The sequence below is a fragment of the Parasteatoda tepidariorum genome, chromosome X1 (genome assembly GCF_043381705.1).
Source record: "Parasteatoda tepidariorum isolate YZ-2023 chromosome X1, CAS_Ptep_4.0, whole genome shotgun sequence".
Classification (NCBI taxonomy): domain Eukaryota; kingdom Metazoa; phylum Arthropoda; class Arachnida; order Araneae; family Theridiidae; genus Parasteatoda; species Parasteatoda tepidariorum.
In genome coordinates this window covers 18,386,055-18,413,486 of record NC_092214.1, presented here as the reverse complement: position 1 = coordinate 18,413,486, position 27,432 = coordinate 18,386,055, and the positions used below count along the sequence as shown (strand labels likewise).

At 27.8% G+C, this 27,432-nt stretch overlaps 1 protein-coding gene across 2 annotated transcripts in view; it reads right to left on the bottom strand.

Moving 5' to 3' along the window:
- The window catches only part of LOC107443977 (uncharacterized), a 154,364-nt gene extending 134,238 nt beyond the window's left edge, over window positions 1–20,126 (bottom strand). Inside the window, exon 1 of one of the 2 annotated variants that reach the window (XM_016058006.3) lies at window positions 18,295–20,126. In XM_016058006.3, the coding sequence (XP_015913492.1) occupies window positions 18,295–18,942 (648 nt within the window). In that variant the 5' untranslated portion in view covers window positions 18,943–20,126. The remainder of the gene's footprint in view (window positions 1–18,294) is intronic. The other variant, XM_016058008.3, reaches the window with a different exon arrangement.
- Between the last annotated feature and the right edge of the window lie 7,306 nt (window positions 20,127–27,432).

The window sequence follows — 27,432 nt, the reverse complement described above, 5'->3', positions numbered from 1 at the left end:
TTTAGGTTAGAATAATGCATCACTTCATCCCACTATGGGAGCGTCCTTTTATTGCGTGATATTGTTGAGGCCATAATGTATCTAATAATAATATTTCTAAAAAAAGTAAATCAGTAGTTCGTTTCGTTTTTTAAATATTTTTTTTTCAATTCTCTGGATAAATCCCTATGTCATAAGAAGCGCAAATGTACCAAAAATCATTACTATTGCGGACTGCAATGAATTAACCTCCACCATAAAAACTAGAACAACTTTCATTGAGCCACCGTGTGACGCTTTTGAAATTTGTCAAATCACAAGTGAGGAATGTTATCGAAAAATATCAAAACCAGTTTTATTGCCTCTTTATTTAAATAATCGCCAATTCAGCCCCTTTCTATTTCTTCCGGCTATTAAACAAAGTTTGACATTCCTTCCTCAATCAGGATTCTTATTTTTTTTGCTTAAATGGTAAATTGTTAATTATAATGTGTTAACTTTTTGGACCTCATTTCTGACAAACATATTAAGGGAGGTCATTATGAGACACTTTATAATAAAATTATTATAAAAAAAAGACATTATTAATGAGACATTTTTCAGAACTAACAATCAGATTGAGACTTCTAAAACAGCCAGATTCAGACAAATTGGGTCTTATGGTGAGGTCAAATTAGCAAGACAAAAATTTACACAATCACAGCAAATTCACTATAACTTTAGTTCGAAAAGTACTATTACTTGATTTTTTTTCCTAAGTTTTCTTCCCCTTTATTGAGAATTTCATGTTTAATTATTCTAGAATACTCTATTCTTACTCCCTTTAACTTGGTTGCTTTTTAATTACTAACCCAAAAACACACCCCCAAAGCAAGGAATGAAAATAACAACAAAGAGCATAATTATTTTTTGTTTCCGAGTTTGCAATTTATGCAACAAAAAAGTTATTTCAATTTTGGGAATCACTATATATATATATATATATATATATATATATATATANTAGGCAATGTTAGTGTCCCTATACCGTCAAGCAGTCTGGAGTAAATTTTTGTTATCTCCATCTTTTTGTATAATAAGAGATTACTTCCGCCGTAAGAAATCTTTCAAGAGAATGTCACAATGTTTTTACCTAGTACATTTTCAGCCTCTGTGTTGAATTCATAGCTAGAAAAATACCGAAGTGAATGTGCCCAACATCAAATTCCTCACCTGATTAGACAATTGTTTATAAAATTAAATGACAATATTGAATATCATGTTATTTTAGTACATTTTACCAGAAAATACTTCAAAATTTGGTCTCATATATTGAACAGAAAGTTATGTTAAAAGTATATTTATTTGAACTATGACCCTTATTTGTCTTAACTTACTTGTCTATGATTTTGTCTATAGGTCGTAGAAGATCTATAAGGCAAAATGTCAAAGTACATTGACACTGTAGACATCACGATAAATCTAATCGAAATCAATGACTCTGATATCATTTGTGTCATCTCTGAAATAAGATTGACATCCAACACTCTATTGATTCTAGCGGAATAAAGCTTGTCACTTCATTTATTTCAAATCAATGAGTAATAATATATTTTGTTCCATTAATGCTTCGTAAAATTTAGAATAATAGTAAAATGTTGACAGTGGTGGCTCAGGGGATAGAGCGTTCGCCTTAAATGAGGTGAACCGGTTTCTAATGCCAGCGATAGCTGATCAATACGAATTTCGTACCTGGCTCGGACCGAACACCGCACTGACGTAAAATATCCTCAGTGGTGCACTAATCATGAGTCCTTTTGCCGTCAGACTTACCGTGGGAGGTTTTCGTGGCTTTCCTCTTCATGTAACTCAAATGTGGTTTAAATTCATCAAAAAGTCCTCCTAGAAGGCAAAATTTCTACCAATACAATTTGGAGTTCCCTTGTCTTCCGGATTGAGTTTAAAATTACAGGGTAATAGAGTTGTATATTGAACGACGGTTATAAAATAAAATATTTTAATGTCAAACCTTATTGAATTAACAATTATAGTTTCATATGCGTGATATCTTATATAATATGATGCTAATTTCTGCTTGCGATTTATAATTTAAATGATGTTTGGATTTCGGAAAATAATTATTTCTCATATTTCAGAACAAAAAAAAAATCATTTTATAAAGGGAAAAACTGCTTTTAAATGTTATATATAATAAATTAGCAGCAGGTTATAAAACAGGCTGAACATAATTTTAATTAATTGATTTTTAATGTTTTTATACAAGGACTTTTTTTAAAATAAAAACCATGTGTTATTAATTTTCAAACTTGTTGAAGAAGACAAATACCTGGCATATATGACTAGTAATTGTTTAATTATTTTTTTAGCAAACAAGGAATCTCCATCACAGTTCCTGATTGTAAAAAACTTTGTTTGCATTGCAAACTTTTTGCAAAAACTTTTAAGCAAATTAAAAAAAAGTCTTTTGGATTGATTTTGTTTTCCCCGGGAAAAAATTTGTCTTTCTTTAACTTAATGGTTGCTGTCAAACTTCTTTGAAGCAAAAATCACGTTGTTGAGATTTACACAATTTATATTTTAAGATAAGAATAGAAAACCATTTAAGCATAAGTGCTGTTTAAACATGAAAAATAAATTTGTTCTTTACGGTTAAGTGAAATATTTTTTTTTTGTATTTTTGCATCTTTGGTTGCAGATAAAATGAATAAAAAGGGTTTTCTTGAATATACAGAAAAATTCCGCATCACTATTCTATTCTTCACTTTTTTACAATATGAGGTTAAGTGCAAATTGCAAAAGTATGAATATTCTCATATATTTTCTTTTTTTCATACATTTTCAGAAAACATGTTTCTATGATAAATCGCACTATTTGTACCTTGAACTAAAATACTGCGCAAATTCGCTGCACTACCTTAATCAGATATTAAAATGAACCACACTCTAAGATATTCTGGATCAAATTACGGTAAAAAGCACCCTGAGTGCAGTATCTGCAAAATGCATTTTACCATATGATTAATTTTTGCCGTAAAATTTTATACCGTAGTGTTTACAGTAATAATTATTTAATTACAGTGATTCAGTGATTTTACAATAAATATTATTGTATAAAAATTTCAATATATCAGATTTTTCATACCGTAAAATTTTGCGACAAAAATTAATATTACAGTAAAAAGTATTGGCACCCTGACTACAGGTCTTATGTACCGTAATTTTTTACAGTTCCACGATTTAGTCTAAATTAAACCCTAGCATCATAAAATCAAGTTTAGAAAGTACAACGATAATGTGATTCAACTTAGCACCATATTAAAGTTAAGTAGCACAATATTTTATCGGTTTTGTTTTCAACATGCACCAAATCTTCCGATAATGTGAAAGTCGAATAATACGAAAGAAACAAACAGTTTAGATGCCGAATACTACGAGAGAAACGTTGCAGAAGCCTAATATTAATAGGGAAAAAACCAATGTAGTTGCCGAATATTTGAAAGAGAAACAAACGATTTAGAAACCAAATATTAAGAGAGAAAAAAAATTCAGTGTTAAAGCCAAATACAGAGAGAAAACCATACTACTGGTTCAGAAACTTAATTACCATCAGTGTAAGGTGGCTAATATATATAGGATTTTAACTTTTATATAACTAGTTTGCCTTATTCGTATAATTTTATTTAAACAATTTTAGTATGTGTAACTATATATATAAGCAATATTTATTTTCAAGATAATTTATTTAGAAAGTCAAGTTTTTGATACATATCTGTTAAATATGTAATACTATTTAGATTTTTATTTAAAAAAATGATCTCGAAATTTTTATCATGGATATTTAAAGAAGGGATATTTTATGGGATTTTTCAATCATTTTATATTCCATAAACGTAATGAACTTTAACTTTAGAGTAATATTACCAGGACAGCCAATAATTTTAATTCAGATTATGGTTTAAATTTATATAAGATGTTTTTAAGAGCATAAAAAGAAAATAAGCAATAGACAGTTTACATAATGTTATTTTTAAGAAACCTTACAAAAATTAAATTTATACCTTTTCAAAACAAGATACAATATTATGAAATAGCATCCATATGTTTTTGACAACATGTTTTTCATCCCTCAAAAGTCTGACAAAAGCTTCTTTTAACAATAGAATAGCTTCTAAATATAAATCTGGAGGAAAAGACCATTTGTTTAATCCTTTTTAGTGTCTTTTTTTTCGAATTATTTTTCAACGAAAAAATACTTCTTTTTGAGAAAAACAAAATTTCGAATAACCACTTTTTATTTATGTTCACATTTTCATGACTGGTCGAATACTTATGATAAAATAATAAATCACCCAAGACCATCTGTGCTTGGTTTTGAAATTCAACACATTTTGCCGGTATATTTCTTTTTGAAAGATCATAATTTATTATTTTATGGAAAATATATAATAATGAAACAAAATATAATGGGGAAATATTTGTACATAGAGAAACTAATTCCGGAAAAAAATACCGTACTATATGGTGATAACATTTCTGATGAAGAAAAAATAAAAACAAAATTCTGGTAATAAAAACAAAATTTACGGTGTTTAACCATTCATTTGGTAATTATTTCGTTCATATGGTAACGATTTACGGAAAATTTTGATTTTTAAAATCATAGTTATTATCACACATTTAGTGTAAAACAGTGTAAAAGTAAATTTAACCGAATAAATGGTTCCTATGCTATTTTTTAAGGTATCATGATAAAATGACCACATTTTACCACATTTACCAATTTAAATCAACTCTTAAAATGCTATATTTTATTTTCAATTTTACCAAAATTCATTACCAAAACACTTTAGTAAGAATTACCGAACTTTTGATTTTGCCTTTGCTCCAAAAACACGGTAAATTATAACAGACTCTTGTAGTTTTGACTATGTATTTTTTTCGCAGTGTAAATATTAAGCTATAATTTCGCTTATAAAAAATTACGAAAAAAAAGTTTTAACTATCCAAAATTACAAATTACATCGATGCTGTATTTTTTGTTATTTTTTACCCCATAATAGTACTCAACTAATTATTATTATTTTATTTATTTTCTTTTTTATTAGTCAGAGTTCAGACAGGGGATAAGCTTTGGTGGAAGAAAGCTTCCTTTGAAAAGGTAGCGAAAATTCTATTTCCTCAAAAGAGTATTGAATATTTTGGTGAATATATTTAACGCAACCCAGATAAAAAATTTTAATAAAACATTTTTATTTCTTCTCATGCAGCTCATATTATAATGCATCTTAAATTGACTAACATTAAATCCTATCACATTAATTAGCATTGAACAAAGATATGAAATTAATTGAATTATTTTTAAGTGAATAGTATAATAATATATTAACAAATCATATACACAATATAAATATAAAGGGCTAGGATAATATAATGATAAATCTTTATATTGTACAGTAGAGCATTTTTATGTTAGATTTCAATCAACGATCCGCTAGTTTCTTGTCGTTTTTTTATGAACACCAAAATTTCATGAAGTCAAAAAAATGTTTCTGCTTATTATACTTTCTTTAAGTTTAAAGTGTTTACACTACATGCACTTGTTAAGTACTTATCTGGAAATAATACTGAATGTTAGTTTGATGCAAAAATTTTTACCTTTGAAAAACGTGTGGCTTATAATTATATTGCTCCTGAATCCTTAATGTATACACTTTATTTGTACACAATCTATTTGTAACGACTGAAATTCTACGATATTTGCTTAAACTGTCTTAATTTTATGTTATTTATTATAGGATCACTGATTTTAAAATTAAATATTTAGTAGGAAAAATTTTCAATAAGATTGGAAATGGGTAAAATTTTCTTACTTTGAATTAACCAAAATTGTGGTTTTGAGTTTAAAATCAATTTTTAACATTTGTACAAATAGGACATTTCTATAGGAATTAATGACTAGGACTGGGCGATATTAGAAATTATGTATCGTGATACATCGTCAGTTTTGCATCGCGATATAGCGATGTATCGCGATATAGTCCTTTTTAATTCCATTTACTTGTAAGGCACAAAAAGTCAGATTTCTATCAAAATTTCATACTCAGATTGATTTAAATCAATTTATAAATTTGAAGATATGTATGTTTTGCTTAAGAAATTTTTTAATAAATTGACTACAATGTACANCATTTCGATATTTTGAGTTATCCACTGAAGCTGTTTGGAACAGACACACGTATTTAAATGCTTAATCATTCTATTTTTTTAATCAAGTAGTTTTACTACAGAACTACCTCGATACTCTATATTACAATATATAGAACTCGCACCGAATAAACTCTGATTTAATTACAACTTGAATTCGTGCATATATTATGAAATATTTTGGCTCACTTGTGTAGCTATTCAAAGGTTTAGAAATCAGAGGTTTCCCTTTATTTACCCGATATAACAAGGCTATTGTTGGCTTCCAATTATTTCAACTAGTTACGTTCAATAAGTAAAATTTACAAGTGACAGGAGTATTTAAACTTCAAAAAACCCGATTGTATTAGCAGACTTGTCTGATTTAGCTGTTTTGTCTTTGTATAAATTGTATTAAGAAAGAATGAATTTTTAATGCAATGATTATTTTAAGTAAAAGTTTAAAATGCTAATTATTCCCTAAAAAAAGACACTAGTGAAAGAATGCAAAAGATTTCCACATTTATTAAAATGTTTAATGGTAAATAAGTGAGTTGGAAATTTATTATTACAGTTAACTTAAAAAATATCTCTTTCTTTTTAACTGGTATATAGTTTCGACTTACCTTTAGGATAATGCTCTAACGTAAGCATACTAGAATGGCATACATGAATTATACTTTTTAACTTTAATACTTTTAAATTACATCGTGATTATGATGTAAATATTACATGTATCAGGATAATGATATATGTTCCTTTGCCATCGAAGTAATCACGGTTTTCCTCCCCATGTGATGCGAATGTGGGGTACCGACCACAGTGCTGTCGCAAAATATCTTCAGTGGTAGATGGATCATGAGTAAGAGTCTCCTTGTCGTTAGGCTAACAGTGGGAGGTTTCTGTGATTTTCTTCTCCATCTAGCGCAAATACGGTTTAGTTCCATCAAAAAGTTTTTCACGAAAGCTAGTTTGACCCAGTGCTTTGTCCAGGAGTTCCCTTGTCTTCTGGGTTGGTTAAAAATTGCAAGGTTCGTGAGTTAAGCCTGATAGCCATAAATTCAAAAATTGGTCGACTGTTCAACGCCAGTTATAAAATAAAATAATAAGAAGAATGTAAAATTTATCAAGATGGCTGGTAATAATTTTCGACTACGATAAATATCGAATGTGATAACATCACAAGTATTATCAATAAAGATAACTATCGCTAGTCATGATAGATTAAGGCAATTTTGGCGAATGTAAGAGTAGTGTAAATTAATTAAATTTCAAATATATTTTTAAATACCCATACATTGCGGTATTCTCTCGAATTAGGAAAGAACATATGTTCTTCTTTATTTGAATGGCGAAAAAAGGGCATGAAACGCATGGCATCTAAGTTGTTATTAATTTATTTTAAAAGGCATTCATTAATCTTTGGAATACAAAACCTGGTTTTTATATTTAATGTTTTGTTCGAAATGCTGTATCAAAAATAAGAAAAATGTGCATTCATTTCTAAAAATGAAAAATAAACAAGTATACGAGAGCAAAATAAATTTTCTTCGCAATTTCTGATTTTCCAAAATAAATAAATATGCATTATACTGACATATAAAAGGTAAATATTTATGCATTCAAAGCGATTTCAGTTTGAATCTGCTGCTGTCAATCTATTTATAAAATGAAACGTTTCTTTGACAAGAAATATTTTTGATTTATAAAATAAGAAATAGAATTATAGGCATTGAAATTAAGGTTTAAAACTGTTCAAATCAGAATACGTAAATAAACACCTTAAGTGTATTCTTTCATTTTATACGCAATTTTTTGTTTCAAACATAGCTGTCTCATTTGAAGATTTAACGTTTATTTCTAGGATCTGGTAAAATAGAGACAAATATTTAGATTATACAGTTAAAAACGATGTAAATTAAAAAATTAGTCTTAACAATTTTAATTTTAAAAAGACGGTATCACTTGTTCGAGGTATAAATATTCCTACAGTTGCAGAAATGAATTCATTTTCAATATTTATTGAAACTGGGAGTAGAGTAAATCAATAATTTGAAGTATACTTTTTGTATTAAAAAAACATCTTAAAATCAGTAATTGTGATGTAGTTATTATTAAACTGTTTACTTGAATCTCATTTTTATAAATCAGTTTATTTGAATATCATGATTAGTCTGTTTGAATTATTATTGACATTTTGGATTAAAAAAACTTCATCATACAAAGTGATGCAAATGGATTGATTGAGATCACTGAACTAATTTAACTGATTCAAATCACTTGACAAGCACGATATGTATTAATGATATAATTCATAGAATGAAACAAGTTCCACGAATCATTAATTCCAGACATCAATTTTAACAGATTAATTTGATCAAAGATTAGTATAATCAGATTAGTATGATCATTGAAGATTCATAGTATTAAAAATATTGTTCTATTTCTATTGAATCTATGACTTGAAACAATAACTGGAACCATTAAATTCATGCGTAGTATCATTTTGAAACAGGTTCGATTCTTTTGATTCGAAGATGTGAAATTCTTATATGTGACAAGTTTGCTTTAATATATTATTCAAACACTTTAAATTTACCAAATAGACTTGTTGAATTTTTAAAAAAATTTAATTTATACTGAACTTATATAAAAGTCGTTTTAGCGAAAAATATTCATTACAGGAAAATAATAATACATAGAAAATAGTAAATGCAATTGATATATTTTCTTGCGCACAATATATATAATTTTTATTGTTAAAATATTCATGTTCAATAATATTTACTTAGAGTACAAAATTTTGTTTGCGAACTACAAGCATTACGAGTACTATAAGCTATAAACATTACGCTATAAGCATACTAGAAGCTATAAGCATAACCTATAAGCAGAACTATAAGCATTACGAGTAATTTAACGTGTATATAATTCAAGTTATTTGTTATTATTAAAATTATGTTACTTTTGGGCCTACACAAAATTTAAAAGCATATTTCAATTAACATATATGTGTTATAGCCAAGAGCAATTTCAAACAATTCACGTTTATATTATCTAAGGATGTTGTTATTATACAAGAAAGCTATCTAAAAATAAAATTAGAATTACTGAAGTGTTTAATTTTAAACTAAGCATTTTAAAGTATTTAAAATGAGCACTTAGAATCTTTTGCTACTAGTATAAGAATTCTTTTTCAAAAAGTAGAGTAGAATCTTCCTTTTGTGGCTTTTATTTTCTGTATTCTCAGTCACGCTCTGATTACCCCCATTTTCTTTTCCTTTACAATAAATCGTTCTATTCCCAACTGAAATGGCTTATTATCTTCTATTCCTGTTTTTTTTTTATATTTCCCATTTCTTTCCCGAATTTGAATCTGAAATGTAGCTATCATAGCAAAGTCAAAGCACTAGTTTGTTATCTGCTAAAGATTTCCTCCCAAAGCTCAAATGTTAATATTAAAGAAAAACTGTTGAGGGTTGTAAAATTTACTAGAATTAGAAGAATTTGAAAAATAGGGATGAATTCTAAATGTGTTGTTATTAAGCTTTTATATAGGTTGTTAATAAACTTATCTTCTATTCCTATTACTTTTATTTCCCACTTCCTTCCCGAATTTGAATCTAAAATATAGCTATCATATCAAAGTCAAAGTACTAGTTTGTTATCTGCCAAAGATTTCTTTCCAAATCTCAGATGTTAATATTAAAGAAAAGCTGTTGAGGGTTGTAAAATTTACTAGAATTAGAAGAATTTAGGAATAGGGATGAATTCTAAATATGTTGTTATTAAGCTTTTATATAGGTTGTTAATAAACTTATTATCTTCTATTCCCATTACTTTTATTTCCCATTTCTTTTCCGAATTTGAATCTGAAATATAACTATCATAGCAAAGTCAAAGTACTAGTTTGTTATCCGCCAAAGATTTCTTTCCAAATCTCAAATGCTAGTATGATTGAAGAAAAACTGGTGAGGGTTGCATAATTGACAAGAATTATACGAATTAAAAAAATAGTGATGTATTCTAAATAGATTGTTATTAAGCTTTGTATGTCAGTTCATTTTCAACGTTTCTTCGTAAATAATTTTAGAAATAAATTTCAATGCGAATTTCAATCCTTCTGCATATTTCAAAGATTTCCAAGATATATTTTTTTTTTGTTTTTAGAATAGCAATGAAAGCAGTGTCTTATCGGTGTAATGAAAGATAACACTACACTTTCAAAATTTAAAACGTTTAATTTTGGTTATTCAGCAACTGCTACTTTTTTTGTCTTGTTTGAGAGTCAATTAGTCACGAAATTACGTGATTATTGCTCAAACGCGGGCTCTCAAATATTTTATGAAACTGTTTCCTCATTTATGCGTTTTATCCCTGTGCATTCTGGGAATTATTGCAGCTTCCCTCAGTTTGATGGTATTGAGATTGTAGGGTGTGAAATTAAAAGGTAATTTTCTCCCAATAAGATTCATAATAAATACTATATATGGAAATCTATTTCGTGTTTTTGTTGAATTTCTTAATTATTTGCACCTGAGTTAATTGATAGGTCACATTATGCTTGAGGCTAATATCCAACGCTAATAATTTTTTTTAAATACTACGAAATTAGTGTAACGATACTAAATTACTCAAAACTACGAAACCTAATTTACGTAGCAAGGATAGTGAAAGATTTATTTCCTTTTAACAAAATCTATATCCCTAGAAAAGTGAGGATTGGAAATTGTTTCAATTTGACGAAATGTTCGCCCTGAGGAAAGTTCCCGAAAAACAGTTTCGTTGCAAAGGGGCGAAATTTCGTAAAATTCAAATATTAATTTCTTACTCAGTACTTTAAAATTTTATTTAAAAATCGATTGTTTTTATTTTTACATATTTCGTTATTTCGTTTTTTGGTAGATTGCTCAATGGGTACCATATATTTAAGAGTATAAACTGAAACTTATGCAAATGAAAAAGGTAGCGAGAAAGAATATGGCGCATTTGGGGATTTTTTTGACTATCAAAGCAGTGGATGTAGCCGCAATCTAGAAAATATAATCCCAATAGTTCAGTCAAATTGCAAGATTTTTCATGCGCAGTAATAATTAATGAAGATATTTATTCTTATTTAATTTAATAATGGACGAAACAATTTGGATAGTAAGGTATGCAAATTTTTATATCCTATAAACTGTGCATTTTTTAATTGTAAAATCCAATATATAAAATTGTGTTTGAGAAATAAATTTAGATGTGCTTTTTTTTTCTAATTTTGAAACTACATAGCTTTTTGGCTGATTAAAATTGAACCTGATTGAGTTATATGGACTATATTTTCAAGATTGCAGCTACCCATCATATATTTTGATTCTCAAGAATTTCAAATCCATTGAGAAAAAGGAATGTTATCTAAAGAAAATATATCTTATGATGAAAGAGTCTTATGATGAACCTTAGTAGTTAGTTTTAATTGATTTGCAAGTTTGAAGTGATGTCTTTTAACCATTAAGATCATTAGAACAAAGGTCATTCACAGAAGTAACTTTTTTTTTACTATTTTTTACTTTTTTTTTAAACATTTTTGAACTATTTGTATTTTAAATCGTTAAAGGATTTTTACTTTGGCTCAAAAAATTATTGAAATTTTAAACATTTGAACACCAATAATAACTTATTAGTTTTTGAAATTAAACTAATTTTTAACAATAAATCACATTATAAACATTTTTGAAAGTTATATATTTTCACTGTAATTTCTAAGGCATTAAAAATATTTCTAGGCAGAATATTTATAATAGAAAGAATCTTTAAAAATTTTTCATTACAACGGTTACACGCAGTAATAGAGTAGTTAGAATCCTCATTTAAATGTCAACATTCACAACAACTTTCGATAATTCCGTAATTACAGTCAATTGATTTCAAATTGGTAATCAGCAAGGATTTCGCACGCCATTTACTTAACGATGTAATTTGTAATTGCTTACAGACACACTCGTTTGGGCATATCTAGAGCCAACCATGAATGGTTTTGATGATATTTTTATTCCACAGCTTTATATGTAAGACAATTCCTTATTAATTACAATTTCGTTCCTTTGAAAACAATTTTCAATTTGAAATGTTTTGAATATTTAGTTAGTTGGTTAGTTAGTGGATTATCTAAGTTTTTAACTCAATTTATTTAGATACATTTATTGCCAATATTTTGCTCAAATATCATTTTTAAATTAATATAAGTTTTTTTTAAAAAAAAATATAAGCAAGGAAACAATTTTTTCAAGGTATAAAACAACTTTCAGAGCATTGAATACTCACATTAAATCTAAATTCATAGTAAATATTTTGTGAGAAATATGATAAATCAATTTTCATTAAAGTATGTATTTTTGAAAGTGTGTATAGATATATTTTTATCGCCTTTACAAGAATACATAATTCTGTAGAATTTTGAAAAATGGAAGTTTTTTTTTTTTTGAATAACACAAAGCAATTAATTTTCGTTTTTTATGTAAAGCAAATCGTTTTAGAGTTTAATAGGAAGGAGTTTTCTGTATAGGTTTCTTTAATAGGAATACTATTTGCAAAGTGCCGACTTTCTGAAATGCATTCAAATAGCATGTTTATGAACTTTACTTCCTAATTGAGGAATTCGTGGGATAAAGATTTGATGGCCCACTTAGACAAGTAAGTGAGCCAGCATACTTACAGGTTATAAGCTTTTTCAAAGCTTTTTAAGATACAACTTATTTGTTATAAGCATTTTCTAAAGCCATTATGAGTAAGACGTTATGAGTAATTTGAGTTTGTAGATATTTTTCCTTTTTGACGTGCTTTTTAAAACTATAACTGCCATTTCCTTTTTCTTTAAAGATCCAATTAAAAACAGAATGAAACTTCATTCACGTGTATAGTAGTAAAGCATTATAAGTGTTACCTTAAAGGTTTTCTTTAAATTTAAAATATAATTCCATAATTGCTTCAACTTTTTCCTTCATTTATCCCTAAATAGAAAAACTTGAGAAAAGACGATGTTAAACGAAATATTATTATAAATATAAATTTTCAAAATACGTCTGTTTTTGAAACATTAAAAGATGGATATCTAGAAATATATACGCAGCATCAAAAATATTAGAGGCTTGAAAATAATTATTTTTCTGTACTTATAGACGATCATTAGATGTTCTCAGAAATCTAAAGAATTAAAAAAAAAATTTAGTAGCTTTTTATGGAAGTAGACGTTGAACATTAAAAAATAATTGGAAACATCATTAAGAATTAATAAATTTCAGTTCTTTTAGGTGACCATAAAATCCCAGAAATCTAAATGCTCTTTTTCTCAACATTTTTAATGGTGAGTATTTAAAAAGTCTAAGTATTATTTACAAATCAATACCATTTTTTAACAATCAAAAGTACAAGTATTTTAATTGTACTCTACATTTCAAGGTGTAAGCTAGCATATTCTAATAATAAGTAAGATTAACAAGAAATAATTTAATTTTAATAATTCTGAATATTCAAAATTTATATTTTGAGAATTTAGATAGAATTGTTATCGTAAAAATATTTTTTTACGTTTCCAAATTCACTTTTTTTAGAAGTCCTTATTTGTAATTACTTCTATTTTTATTTCAATTTTCGCAAACTAAATAAAAAATAGTTGTAGTAAAAACGTATAGATTTGGTTTGATATTCTTCTATTTAACATATTGAAGTCGCTGTGATGGCTAAATCGAGAAACTATAACACTAAACAAATCTCTGTTTTACACTGAAGACTTTATTATTTAAAAAAAATACACTAATATTTCTAAATCGGAATCTTTTTTTTAATTTTTAAATAAGAATAATAAGATATATTTTTGACAAATGAGACAATGATAATCAAAACAAAATTAATAAAACTGTTATAGTTAAAATTGTTATAATTAAAATAAGCTATTTAAAAAACAAATATAAAGGCTAGCAAAAAACTAGGTGTACAAAAAAATTTCAGAATACTTAATGAAAAAAAGTACAAATTATTTATAAATCATGTCTAATATAATTCCACCACCATGTTACAAATAGTAGTTTATTTGAGTAAATTATTTTCCTTTAAAAAATGTTTTTTTTTAATTTATTAAATTTTATATACGTTTTTAATAATATATTTTAAATCTAATTTAATATGTATATTTTTTATATATTTTAAGTTGATTTATTTATTTTAAATTTATTTAATATTATAGATATTTTAGCATAGTAATGCTTAATTTATTGTACTTATTATAAATTTTGATTTAGTAGCGTTACAATATTTGTTTCCTTTATTTATCCGTTACTTTTACTTAATTATATTTTATTATTGCTTAATGAAACAAAAACCCGTAGTGAAAGTGCTGCAAGAGAGCAGACAATGAAATAGTGACGGTCTATTGAAGGGGTACTGAGACTGTCTTCGATGAAGGAGACAAGATCATTTCCAATAAGAATAGAAAATGTTAAAATAGTATACTCTTAGTACATATAATTCAAATTGTTTGCACTATAAAATTGATAAAGTGCAAAATTATATGGAACGCTGTCCAACTGAGACTAATACTATAAAGACTATTTCGTTGCAAAAAAAATTTTTTTATTGCACCTTATTTTGTTTCTTAAGTACATTGAAGTTTTTTTTCTTCAGTAAAATGATTCTATATATGGCTAGTTTTTGAAGTAGATTTTAAATTTTTATTGAAAATAAAGAAAAAATTAAAATAGTTATACTCTTAAAAATAGGATTTAAATAGTACATGTAAAATTTATATTTTACACTAATAGCTTTCAAGTTTTGAATATCTCTTTAACTAGCATTATAAAATAATATATTGCAAAAAAGCGTCTTATTATGCATTTTTTGCTTCTTAAAAAATGCATAAAGGCATTTTTTTGGAGAAAGGTGGGGGCAAATGATTTTTTAAAAAGCGTGGTTTCAAAACAGTTTTTTAATTTCATATAATAATAAGAATGTTAAAGTGCTTATACTCTTAGAAACATGTTTTGAATAGTAATTGTAAAATTGATATTTTACATTAAATGCAATGTAGTTTTCAAATATTGTACAAATCAGACTACAATTATAAAATAATATGATGTCCAAAAATAGTGCCTTCTTATATCTTTTTTCTGCATTTTAAAAAAAATGATTTGAAGAATTTTTCTTCTTTTTTTTGGAAAAAATTATTTTGTAAAGGGTATGCTTTTGAATCGTTTTTACTTTTCCGATGATAATACAAAATGTATCTCCAAGCACATAGAAGTACGATTCAAACGGTTTGAACTACAACATAAATGCCTTGCATTCGATGCAATGAAGCTTGCAAATTTTAAATAGATTTCAAACTAGTAATGTAAAATAGCTATTTCGGCAAAAAAATGTCTTAATAAATCTCTTCTTAAGAAAAATGTTGTAAAGCATCTTTTTTGTTTTAGGGCTAAACAATTCTGTAGTGAACTTGTTTTTAAAATAGCTCTCTAATTTTCAATTGGAAAAATAGTCACTTTAGATACCACTTGCAACTTAGTTCCTGCAAATATAACCGGAGTATTTTGCACTGCAACATTGAATTTTTACGGTTTTAAGCTTCAATTTAATTTTTAAATTTCTCAGAACTCACAAATTATTACTAAGAAAAACTCAGTTGTCTAAGAATGCTTTATTATATCTTATTTTGTTTCGACTCTTCAAATGCTTAAAGTTTTCAACAACAACAACAAAAAATTCTTGGTTTTTAAGCAAAAAGTTTTATAAACAACTTAGTTTCGTAATTTACAATCGAAAATATAAATTTGCATTTTGGATGAAATAGTATAAATTTAGTTGATGTTCCCAAAAAGTCTGCTGAGAGGAGTACTTGGTTTCAAAGCACAAATGCCAGAGATGCCCACTGAGGAAGTGATTGAGGGTGGCTTGATCAAAAAAAGGCACTTGCATAATTTGCACTTTAAAATTATAAGTTAGAACTTAATTCAATGTAACTTTTAAATTTTTCACATCTTACAAACAGTTGAATAATTTAATGCTCAAAATGTATCTTAAAATGCTTTCTTTTAAACGATTCTTTATAGTGTTAAAACTGAAAAAAATGAATTCGTACTAACTTAAACATAAAGTTCAAAGCTTATTTATTCATTTTTAATTTTCATTGCAGAGTATGAAACTGCTTTTTAGTCAAAGTAGTACTATTGTATTTATAGCTATGGTGATGGAAAAGAAACTAAATTTATCCTTTATTTTAAGAAATTGTCACTTATTTAAACTTTTCATTAAACACTTGTTTTAATTTTTTGTTTGAGTATTTATTAATTATTTAATTTAATATTTAGTTTAAGAAAAAATAAAAACTAAACGCAAATAGTATTATTTTTCTTGTGAAATGTTAAGCTTTTTTTAAAGTCTGGAAGTCTGTTTTTATTGATTATATTTCGTATATAGAAATAATTTCGCTTTTTATGTAAAATATTCGTAATGAGTATAAATAATTTCCATTGAAGTGAAAATGTTACAACACATTTTTTTTTTGTTTTGAACAACCCATTTTGTCAGCTAATATTTTCTTTAAAATACTTAATGCAAAAATTTAAAGCAAATAAACACAATTTATGTATTGCAAGTTGAAAATTAATTATTCAAAATTTATTGTATAGTTATACTACTAGACTACCAATATGCAACTTTAAGATTATGAAAAAGCAGGCTTACAATGCATAAAAAAAAAGTAAACAGACTTTCAAATTTCGCAGTAGTTAGTTCATCCAGAATTATTGTAATCACAAATAATTAGAAAAATCTTCCAAGATATTTTAATGTGCAAGTTATTGTTGCAGATTTATCCAAGAAAATTTTCATATCTTTCTTCATCATATTATTTTATATTTTTTATGAGAAAGTTAATAGATATAGATTCAACATTAAAAAATACTTATTTTCCATTTAGCGATATTTCTGCGTATGAATATAATATTTAAATAATCTATCAATTAATTCAAAAATTATCCCTTGGAAGGTGATCACTTTTACGAAAAAGAAATTCGTGAACTTAATTTCTTCAGTAGAGAGAAAAACAATTTTACAAAATATGATAGCTTTTGTTGTAAGTTACATATTTTACTTGAAATATATTTAAAAATAATGAAAAAATTTCCCTTCTCTAGTATTTAAGGAAACATTTTTGCAGGCTTAATTAAATTTAATTAAATATGTCATATAATATATCAACGCATTAAAGCTTATGGTTTGTTTTGTGAAATCCTTAAATTTAAAATTTAGCAGATATAAACAACTTCCTGTTGTTTATAAACAACAATATCAAAGAGATTTTATTTCAGATTTTGAACCTCATATTTAGACACAAAGAGTGTTGAAATCTATTGCATCATCTGTGCTATAAAATGTTGAAAAGGAATTACAGAAGGAAATATCCGGATTAATACAATTATTTTTTGTATAATTTTCTGGATGTGTCATTCTTGTTTTGTATATCAGAATTGGCTGTCATTTAACACTTTTACATTTTCAAGAGTCCTGCCCAACGATTACGGTCTATAGAATTTCTACCAAAGAATGCGTAAGTAATAGCACCACCATATGCTGTCCCATGCATAGTTCTTCATTGTTTATTTTATGAATAGTAAAAAAAGATCAATTTTTAGTTCTTTCTTCAATCTGTGCTTCATATCAGAAATACTTCGTGTGCGAATTTTGGAACAACATTGTAAATGTTTACTCTCTTGCATTCAAAAATCATTCAATTTAATTGTTTGCTGCTTATTAACTAAAAATAAAATTCCAAAATTCTTTTTTTTTTTAAAAAGTTTAGGAGCATTGTTTACTAAAAAAAGTACACGTTGAAGTTATATTTAAAATCTCAATTTAATATATTTGTTGTGTCTGGAACATATTTCGTTTGTTTAGGCTTATGAATCTTTCTTAGAAAAAAAAAAGGTTCATTGCCTTAGAGTTTACTTGAATCCTTTGTTAAATGTTATAATAAATTTCAAGTTAACTATATTAAACATATCAGAAAGTAAAACTTTCTACAGTGTTAGCATGCTGATAAAATTTTTCATGCAGAGAGAAATGAAAATGAAAGTTTGTTTTAAGTTAAAAACTCACGTTTTTCAAAGGAAGAAACCGTCCTCTCATATGGGAAGGAACAATAAAACAATCTTGATCTACTTCATCAGGATAATATGGGGAGTCATCCAGACCATTTCTACTTCTGGATGAATTAGGAGTTGATGGCAAAAACCTTCGATCTAAAATGGGTGAGGAAGGATCCGGTGGTCTAAGTCTTGGATGTTCCCTCATCGGTTGAACATATTCATCATCATCATCAATACAAAGCTCATACCTATTCGATGAACCACCATATCGCCTACTAGAACGTCTTCGAGTCCGAGATTTTGAAGACAAGTCCGGAGTTAAGAGGTATGGACTATAACTAAAATAGTCCTCTGGCCAGTCACTACCTACAATACTGCCTCTGTGTTCTGTACTTATGTGTCTGAGACTGTCCATACCAAGGGGATTATCGTAGGAAGACACAATCTCGCTGCTATAACTATAAGCTCCAGGCTCGAGATCTCCATGACTGTTTTCTTTGTTCCAAGAACGAGGTCTATTGGTAGATGGTGAATGCTGAAGTTCGCTTTGAGAGAAGCCAGAAGATCCAGTTTGAGAGTTTCTTCCACCTTGTTTTCGGTGATTGCGTTCCATATGAAAATAAAGATGAGTACTGAGATGTTTTGCGAAAGATGCCATGTCTTCATATCGGCTTGATATGGTAAAGAAATGACATATACGGTGCTTTTTACTCTAATTTTTACTTATATCACTTAGAACATTTTTTGAACTTCTTATAGATTTTTAGATGGGATGATATCTTTGTTAAATGGGGGACCCTAAAAGTCTCTGTATTTTTCCACTACTAACTCATTCCATCAGATTTATAAACTAAAATTAAATTTAACTACTTACAAAATGCTTTTTAATTAATTTTTACGTATCACATTGGTGAGTATTTTGTATGCTCATATATCAGTTTCAAACTTGACATTCTTTAAGTTTTTATCAAACTTTGATGCATTTAAATGTTGCTTATTTATCTTTAAATTTGAAAAAAGTCACATTAGAAACTACCTTTATTTGCTTGTAAATTTAGTTATTAATTTAATTAGTTGGTAAGTAAATTATATTTCCAAAAAATAACTATCTAAAAACAGCTTTTAACAACAATAATATGTTAATCAATTGAATAACGAAAATCACATAAAATTAAAGATTTTGAAATTGAATAATTAAATTAAAAGGCTAAGCGGAAAATCTTCAATAATTACTAATTATTCCTGCTAAGTCTAGTTATCTTGCATGATGGAAAAGTGATATGCTATTTAATAATGCAAATAAAATAATTGCAATAGACATGTGATATGCAAAGCTATTAAGTTCTTATCATGATATGCAAAAAGAATTCTTTGTTGAAATGAATGTCGAAATCAACAAAGTTTATATTTATAAAAATTGACTTTGAAATATTGATATTGCAAAACAAAATAGTGTCATCTGTTTTCTCATATATAACAAAGAATAAAAGAAATTCTAAAAGTCACCTGAAGAAACAACATTTCTTTCTTGTAGTAAAAATCTTGCATGTATAATTATTAGAAAAAACCAGTCTTACTAAAAAACACACTATCAATAGAGAAAATCCCAATTGATTCGATAAAACGCACTAGAAATAAATTGTTTAAAGTCTTAAAGCTCCCGAGAAAAACATGCAAATTGAGGAGTTGGGCAAGTATTTATTATTCTGCAAAAACCACATTACTTGTTCTCCTAAAAATACATGCGTGCAGGTTACTACTGAATCAGGATGTGTAAGATCCTACTCGCATCTAGAGCTGGACCAGAATGGGCTCGTGAATTAGCAACAGGCTTGCGCCAACAGCGACATCTGGCGCTGACATCGATCGCAAAGAATAAAACAGAAATGGCTATTTTTTTTTTATTGTTATCAGAATCGTTTCTGCTTCAAGTATTTTTCATAACAGCAATTTGTAAGGCAAATAGTATTACTCTTAAGTATAAAATATGTTCTTGTTTATCTATCGTTTATGGTCAGCGAATAAATGGATCTTAATTGTGAGAAGTATTAAAATATAATTTATTATTCAATGCGTAGCGTTTACTTTTAATTAATTTAATGATTATGCGAGAGAATTAAGCAAAGGGAGGTTAAAGGAAACAAAAGTGCTTTTGAAATCAATTTTAAAATTGTAGTTTTCTTTTATTTATTATTACTGTATTGTGCTCGATTATTACATTTGACCAGAAATTATTGCATAAAGGTTTTTAAATATTTCATACTTATTATGTAAGAACAGTTTTTATGCAATAAAGTGACTTTCAAAACTTAATAAATAACAGATTTTTTTTTTATATTTAATTCATTTCAATAATATAACAAAATTTCCTTTTTAAACTATCAGATTTTGCTTATTTAAAATTTGAAATGTCTCATTTTCAGATTATTTTATTAATTGCAATGAAAGATTTGAAAAGAAGACCATAACGCAAATATGAAATTAAAAGATAAACTGTGACTATGCAAAAATAAAATTATCATCATCATTTAAATGTGCAATTTCTGATCAGAAACATAATGAAAATTTTAAAAAAACCAGAAAATTTTAAAAGTATATATTATGCGTTTAAAGTCCCGCAGTGGACTGATCGTTAAGACACGGTTCCCAGGAGATCACCGAAGTCAAGCATCACTGGCTGCGGTCAGTGTGCGGGTGGGTGACCACTTGGATCAGTCTGCGTAGGGACCGAGGGTGTGCGGTATTGGTCCTCGTTAAACTGTGNGCCTCAAGTAGAACACGAGACACGATTTTTGGTTTCATTTTCCATAACATCGAACATTGATACTTCGTACACTGAGAAAAAAATATGGTCAAAACTACCAAAATGTGATAAAATTTGCCATGTTTCCTGTCCTTATGGTAACATCAAAAAGTACTGTAATTCTTATTATAATGGTTATGACATTTGGTACAAATACAAATGAAACATGATTTTATTATCATTCTGTTTGGTTCTAAATGTAGTAAAATTTTGTAACTTAACGTAAAGAGTCAAATTAGATGTGGCGGAAAATGTTCTTATGTTTAATTTAGTAAATATTTATTAACTTTCTTTTTGATCAGTTTGTTAAATTTCGATGCCTTTAAAACTTGTAAAATATGAGTATTTGTAATTAAATGAATGTCTAAACAAGGATTCAGGCTGAACTTTCTTAAAAGGCAACAAAATACATTAACTATTAACTTCTTTATATTTGAATTCCATTTTCTTGTTTTAAAGGTTAATAAATATCTTGCATGTAAACGTTTAATCAATTCAGAGTCATAATGAAGGACAGATCATATAACTTGCTTCAACTAACAGCTTCTTCTGCTTTTTTATAAAAATTTCAAATTTGCTTCACCCTTAAATGGTGTAGTGCAGTGTTTCCCAAACTTATGACTTTCGTGTACCCTTTCTAAATTTTTCGCAACGCTGTGTACCACTAATAAAAAAATGAATGTATTTTATTAAAAATATGTTTATTTTTCTTTTTTGGTACGAAGTTTTGTTAATAAGTTTATTTGCATCAGTGAGAAGGATGATATTGTTTTTGCTGTGATAACAGTTGCTGTGATAAAAAAATTGCACTAAAGTTAAAAATCACAACCGGCTGCTGACACCACTAATTATTAACTGTTAACTTAGCAAAAAATATCCAATAGAAAAATAAGTCACCGTATATTTTCATGGCTGGCTTTGTTTTTAAATAAAATTTTTTGAAATTTTCGTTTGCTACAAGATATTTCGTATAAGAACGAGTACCCCCGCTAAACTGTTCCCGTACCCCTGGGGGTACACGTACCACACTTTGGGAAACACTGGTGTAGTGAAACTTCAATAATAAAAGAATGCCTATTTAAAACAAAAATAACTGACTGAAACCTAAAGATTTTTTTGATAATGAATCCCAGCCATAAGCTTTTGATTTTAAGCAGGTGCTATTAAATTGTTAGGATACTTTTAAACTTACCAAGTTTTGTCTGGTAAATTCGTAACTTTTTTGACAAAGAAATGTAATTTCAATTATTACCTTACAAGTAAATTTATCTTTATATTCCCTACCATTTTTACACATTTTGAGATTAAATAGACTTCATGACTTTTCGAAGTACATTTTCGAAATACATATACATAATACATTATTATAAAGCAGTGTTAATTTGAGATATTATATTTTAAAATCTAAAGTTCTTACATTTTTCAAGAACACTGTAAAATCTATGGTGCCATATCTTTCTGATTTTGGTGTTGAACAATCTAAAAAATTTTGAGAAGGTACACTTTATTTTAAATCAATACCAAATCAAGCGTTAATATACTTAAAAAGGTGTATTTTAAACCTAAACACTTAAAATCCAATAAGCTTATACTTAAATCTCGCACATTCACACCGTTTGGGAATTATTTTCACTTTCGAAAACTCCAATGGTGACGCACTTTAGATATCGCCAATTTTTTGTTTTTGTTGACAATTAAGAAAGGAAGGTGTTTTAACAACCAGTTTGATTGCATGTTAGAACACTGTAAAAAAAACTTCAGTATCACCAAAAATGGTGGTTACTACTTTTCACCAAGTGGTGTTGGGAAACACGATATATAACTCTCGGTGTTTCACTAGGCCAAGAATATTCTTTAACACTACTTGCAATAAAGTAGCCGCCTCCATTTTTGTAATTCAGAAACGATAAAACAAATAACTACAGTAAGATGGGATACATATAAGAATCAAAAATATTATTTTTACGATACACTATAAAGCAAGAATCATTTATTTAGGATGCATACAAACAATATTTTTTAAATTGAAATTAGTTTGTTAATCAGATATACACATAGCACAGAGAGTATATTACGATTTCGAACAAGGCTTAACAAATTCGAAGCAGATAGAAATTAAATATTATAAAATTATTTAATACAACTAACAAATTTCTATGAATTTTCTCCAGAGAACATAATTATCATTACAACTTACATGCCTTTTATAACAGTTTACATCTTTTTCTGTGGTATATTTAGTATCGTGTGAGGCGAAATCAAGCTTTCACTTTTTACTTTCTGGATAGTGAGCAAACAAAAAATATTGATCCTCTGACTGTTTCCAAGCGTACGTTGAAATTGGCGAAAATAAGTCATGAATGGAGTAAATGAATGTGAACTTGGTGTAAACTTTTTCCAATAGTTATCGCTTAGATTTAACTACACCATTTAAAGCGCAAATTAAACCTCAATTTGGTATCAACTTGAAATAAAGTATTCATTCACACAATTTTGGAGTTCTTTAACACTAAATGCGGATTACACCTCAGTTTTTACAGTGTAGTTAAATCTAGACACCGAAAATGGAAAATACTTACATCAAGCTCACTCATTTTTACACCATTAGTGAATTATTTTCGCATCCAAAAGAGCCAATTTCGGTGTAATTTGGATATCGTCAGTAGATTGTTTGCATTTGAGTACGAGATGTCGTGAATTTATTGTTTTCTTGCATGTCGTTGTACACCGATAGAAGCAAGAGTTTTCCGTTACGAAATGTACGCTTGTTTTTAGTTGTGTAATAACTGTATTTCAATTTTTAAATATCTACCTACTGTATTAAATAATTTCGTGACATTTAATTTCTATCCACTTTTCTGTTAAACCTGATTCGAATTCGTCTTAATATTCTCTTTGTTATGCGCATGTTTGATTCACAGGTTAATTTTCATTTAATAATTAATGTTTGTATGCATTCTAAATTAATTCTTCCTACTTTTAATTGAATCGTAAAATAAATTTACAGACACTTATTTTTTATATCGTATTGTTTTTATAAACTTTAGTGTTAAGTGTTTAGTGTTAAACTTTAGTTAAAAATTTTAGTTTATCTTACCACCAAAAATGAAGGGAACTACTTTTCACCAAAAGTTGTGTAAAGGAACAATCCTGGTGCATCACAAAACTACTTTCAGTGTGAAGTAGTTACCACAATTTTCTGTCTTACGGGGCAGTAAAATTTTATACAATGAAACTTCGTCTATCATTTCAATAAAACAAGCGAAAGACCTTTCCAATAATTCCGAAATTTTAAATATACCTTTTTAAAAACGAGGGTGGTCTGAATAAAAACAGGATTATTTTTTAAATCTCTTATAAGGGGGCATAGAACTAGAAGGAGTCATTTTTAGAAAATCTGCGTGGGAATGCCAACTGTTGTGAAAATGAAGATAAATCATTCAGAAAACTCGAATTTTGTTTTAGGTAAATCACTGTAGGATATAATAGTTCAAGTACTGGTATTATGATTCTACATTCAAAAAACTTTTTTCTAAGAATGTAGGAAAGAGTAATCTTTCTCAAATCTTATACAAATCCTTTATTACTGAATCTACACTACATTACAATACTGGAAGAGACATTTTCAGTTTTAGAAATTTTTTTGAATTTCCCAAGACATACTTATAGGATTATTTTATTACTTTAGATGTAATTAGTTAATGCAATTTTTAATAATTTGAAATAAGGCTTAAAGGACTATAAAAGGGATAAGGTTAAAAGATAAGGCTTTCAGGAACCGATAATAAATTACGAAAGAAAACAAGTATTTTTGATCACCCTATACCAGAAAATCAAGCAATGAACTTGTAACTTACACCGATTACTTTAGTTGTTATTTGTAATAACTGCAAAAAATGTCATTGACCTAGTTCGAATATTTATGAAGATATGGACATTTATATAAAAAGCAAATTTTTTTGTCTTACCTTTCTTTTTGCTGCAACTTTAAAAATATTCAATAAAATTAAAAAAAAAATTTTGAGCAATTAAAAAATAGTTACAAAATTATTTTTTCGTGACTTTTTTATTATATAAAATTATTATAGGTAAGAATTTGTTCAAAACTGGACAAGATATTAGCATCTAAAGTAGTTCATTGATGCTGCGCATGTGCGAAAAGAAATTAAAAAATCTTTTCCAGAATTTTGTATCGTATTTGGCAACTAGTGAAAAAAGTCTGATTTGAATATCTTAAAAAGTTCAAAAGTTTTAAACAATTTTTTAAGCAGCTTTTTAACTTTTCAAAGGAGGGCTCAAAAGGAGAAAGGATTTTATATTGACAAAGTTTATCAATAAATAATTTAATAACAAATGATAATACGTCGCAATAATCAGCCGAATACCTAACTGCGATAGTACAAGGAATGAAAACGAGCAAAAAAAAAAACATTCTTTGATACAGAATGATCCCCTCAATGCCAATATCTTTTTTTTATAAATCATACCGGGACCTTCCCAATGAAATGTACCGGGTTCGAATCCCATCGATAGCGGGTCAATTTTAATTACGCATATGACTCGTACAGCCCACAGTGCTGTCATAAGATATCATCAGTGGTAGACGGATCACGGGTAAGAGCCCCCTTGCCGTTAGGCTAAGCGTGAGAAGTGTCCGTGGTTTTCTTCTCCATCTAGCGCGAATACGGTTTAGTTCCATCAAAACATTTTCCCCAAAGGCAATTTGCTCTCAATACTTGATCCAGGAGTACCCTTGTTTTCTGTATTAGAATCAAAATTACAAGGCTGAGGAGTTGAACATTGGTAGTCGTAAACTCAAAATTGAGCCGGCTGTTCAACGACTGTTATAAAATAAAATAAAATCATTCTAGAAAGCATGATAGATTATAAGATCTACTACCATTTTATTTGGTAAAATACCGTGCAGAAATTTCCGAATAAATAATAAAATGGAGGAAATGTTTTAAAGAATAGTCTGGTAATTTAATCGCGATTCTTCAGAGTATGTCGTGAAAACCTTTCCTTCTGAGAAATTTAATTTTCTGCGTTCATATTTATTAAATGTAAGGGCAATAAAAAAAAATTTTAAATTCAGAATTTTGGATAAACTTTTACCACAAAAATAGAAAACAACTATCCAACAAATGACTTTAATACTATAAGACCGTAAGTTTTGGTGTTTATTACCAGAATCCCTTTTTTTTAAAAAAAAAATTAGAATTTTTTTGCCATGCAAAATAAGTTGTTTTTTTTACGAGTTTTTCGTCAGTGTTAATATAATGTGCTTAATTAAACAATATTACTGGGCAAATTAATCTTACTTGAACAAAATTTTTGATAATATGGATTAAAATGACAATTTTATGGCTCAACATTGAACCCATTTTTCTGAGAGTGTAATAAAGACCGAAATTATCTTTTTTCTCAAGCATAATATTTTAGATTAAAAATTCTATTAATATTTTCCCATAAAAAAACACGTTAAACTAAATCTTGTCAAAATATTTATGTTTATCAAAATCAAATAACGAACACAAAATAAAGTTAATGAGAAAAAGTGCTTATAATTTTCTTATTTTAAAAGAGTAGCAAATGTGTCATACTGAAATAACGTAAACCAGTAGTTGAAATGCTGAAATTTAGAGAAAATTCCTTTGAAACTAACAAAATTGATCAAGACACCTCACAGAATCTAAATGGAAATGGCATCTTTATTCTCTCTTTTTTTTTAAACTTAAGATTTGTTTATGCTTGTATACAATTAGTACACTGCTCAAAAAAATTAGGGGAGCCATGTGCTCCCCTAATTTTTTTGAGCAGTGTAGTTAGTTAAGTAAAATAAATATTCTTTTTTCCTAATATTGTTTAGTCCCGCAGTGAACTGATCGTAAAGATACGGTTCTCAGTAGAACACCGAAGGCAAGCATCACTGACTGCGGTCAGTAAACGGGTGATTGACCATTTTGATCAGCCTGCATAGGGACCGAGGGTGATCAGTATCGGTCCTCGTTAAACTGTTCCACCTTAAAGTGCTAGACTTCGTGCTCAGGTCGTCAAGCTACCAAAGGAGGGGAGCCATCCCCTCTGCAGAGGATCGAAATTGTGAAGGCATGCCTTCGGATCATCTCCAGGTCTGTTTCCAAGACCGTCGCCAATAGCCCATTGTGCTGCTCTAGTGCGACGTAGGGGAGAGTCGGGTAGCCCAGCCCACTTAAGGAGTATTGCTTATATTTCTGTATAATATTGAGTAATAATCAATATTTTTGTATGTTTCTATTGCTTTATCATCTAATTAAATAATGCAAAAAGAATAAACCAAAAAAAAAATAGTTTAACTTAAAAAAA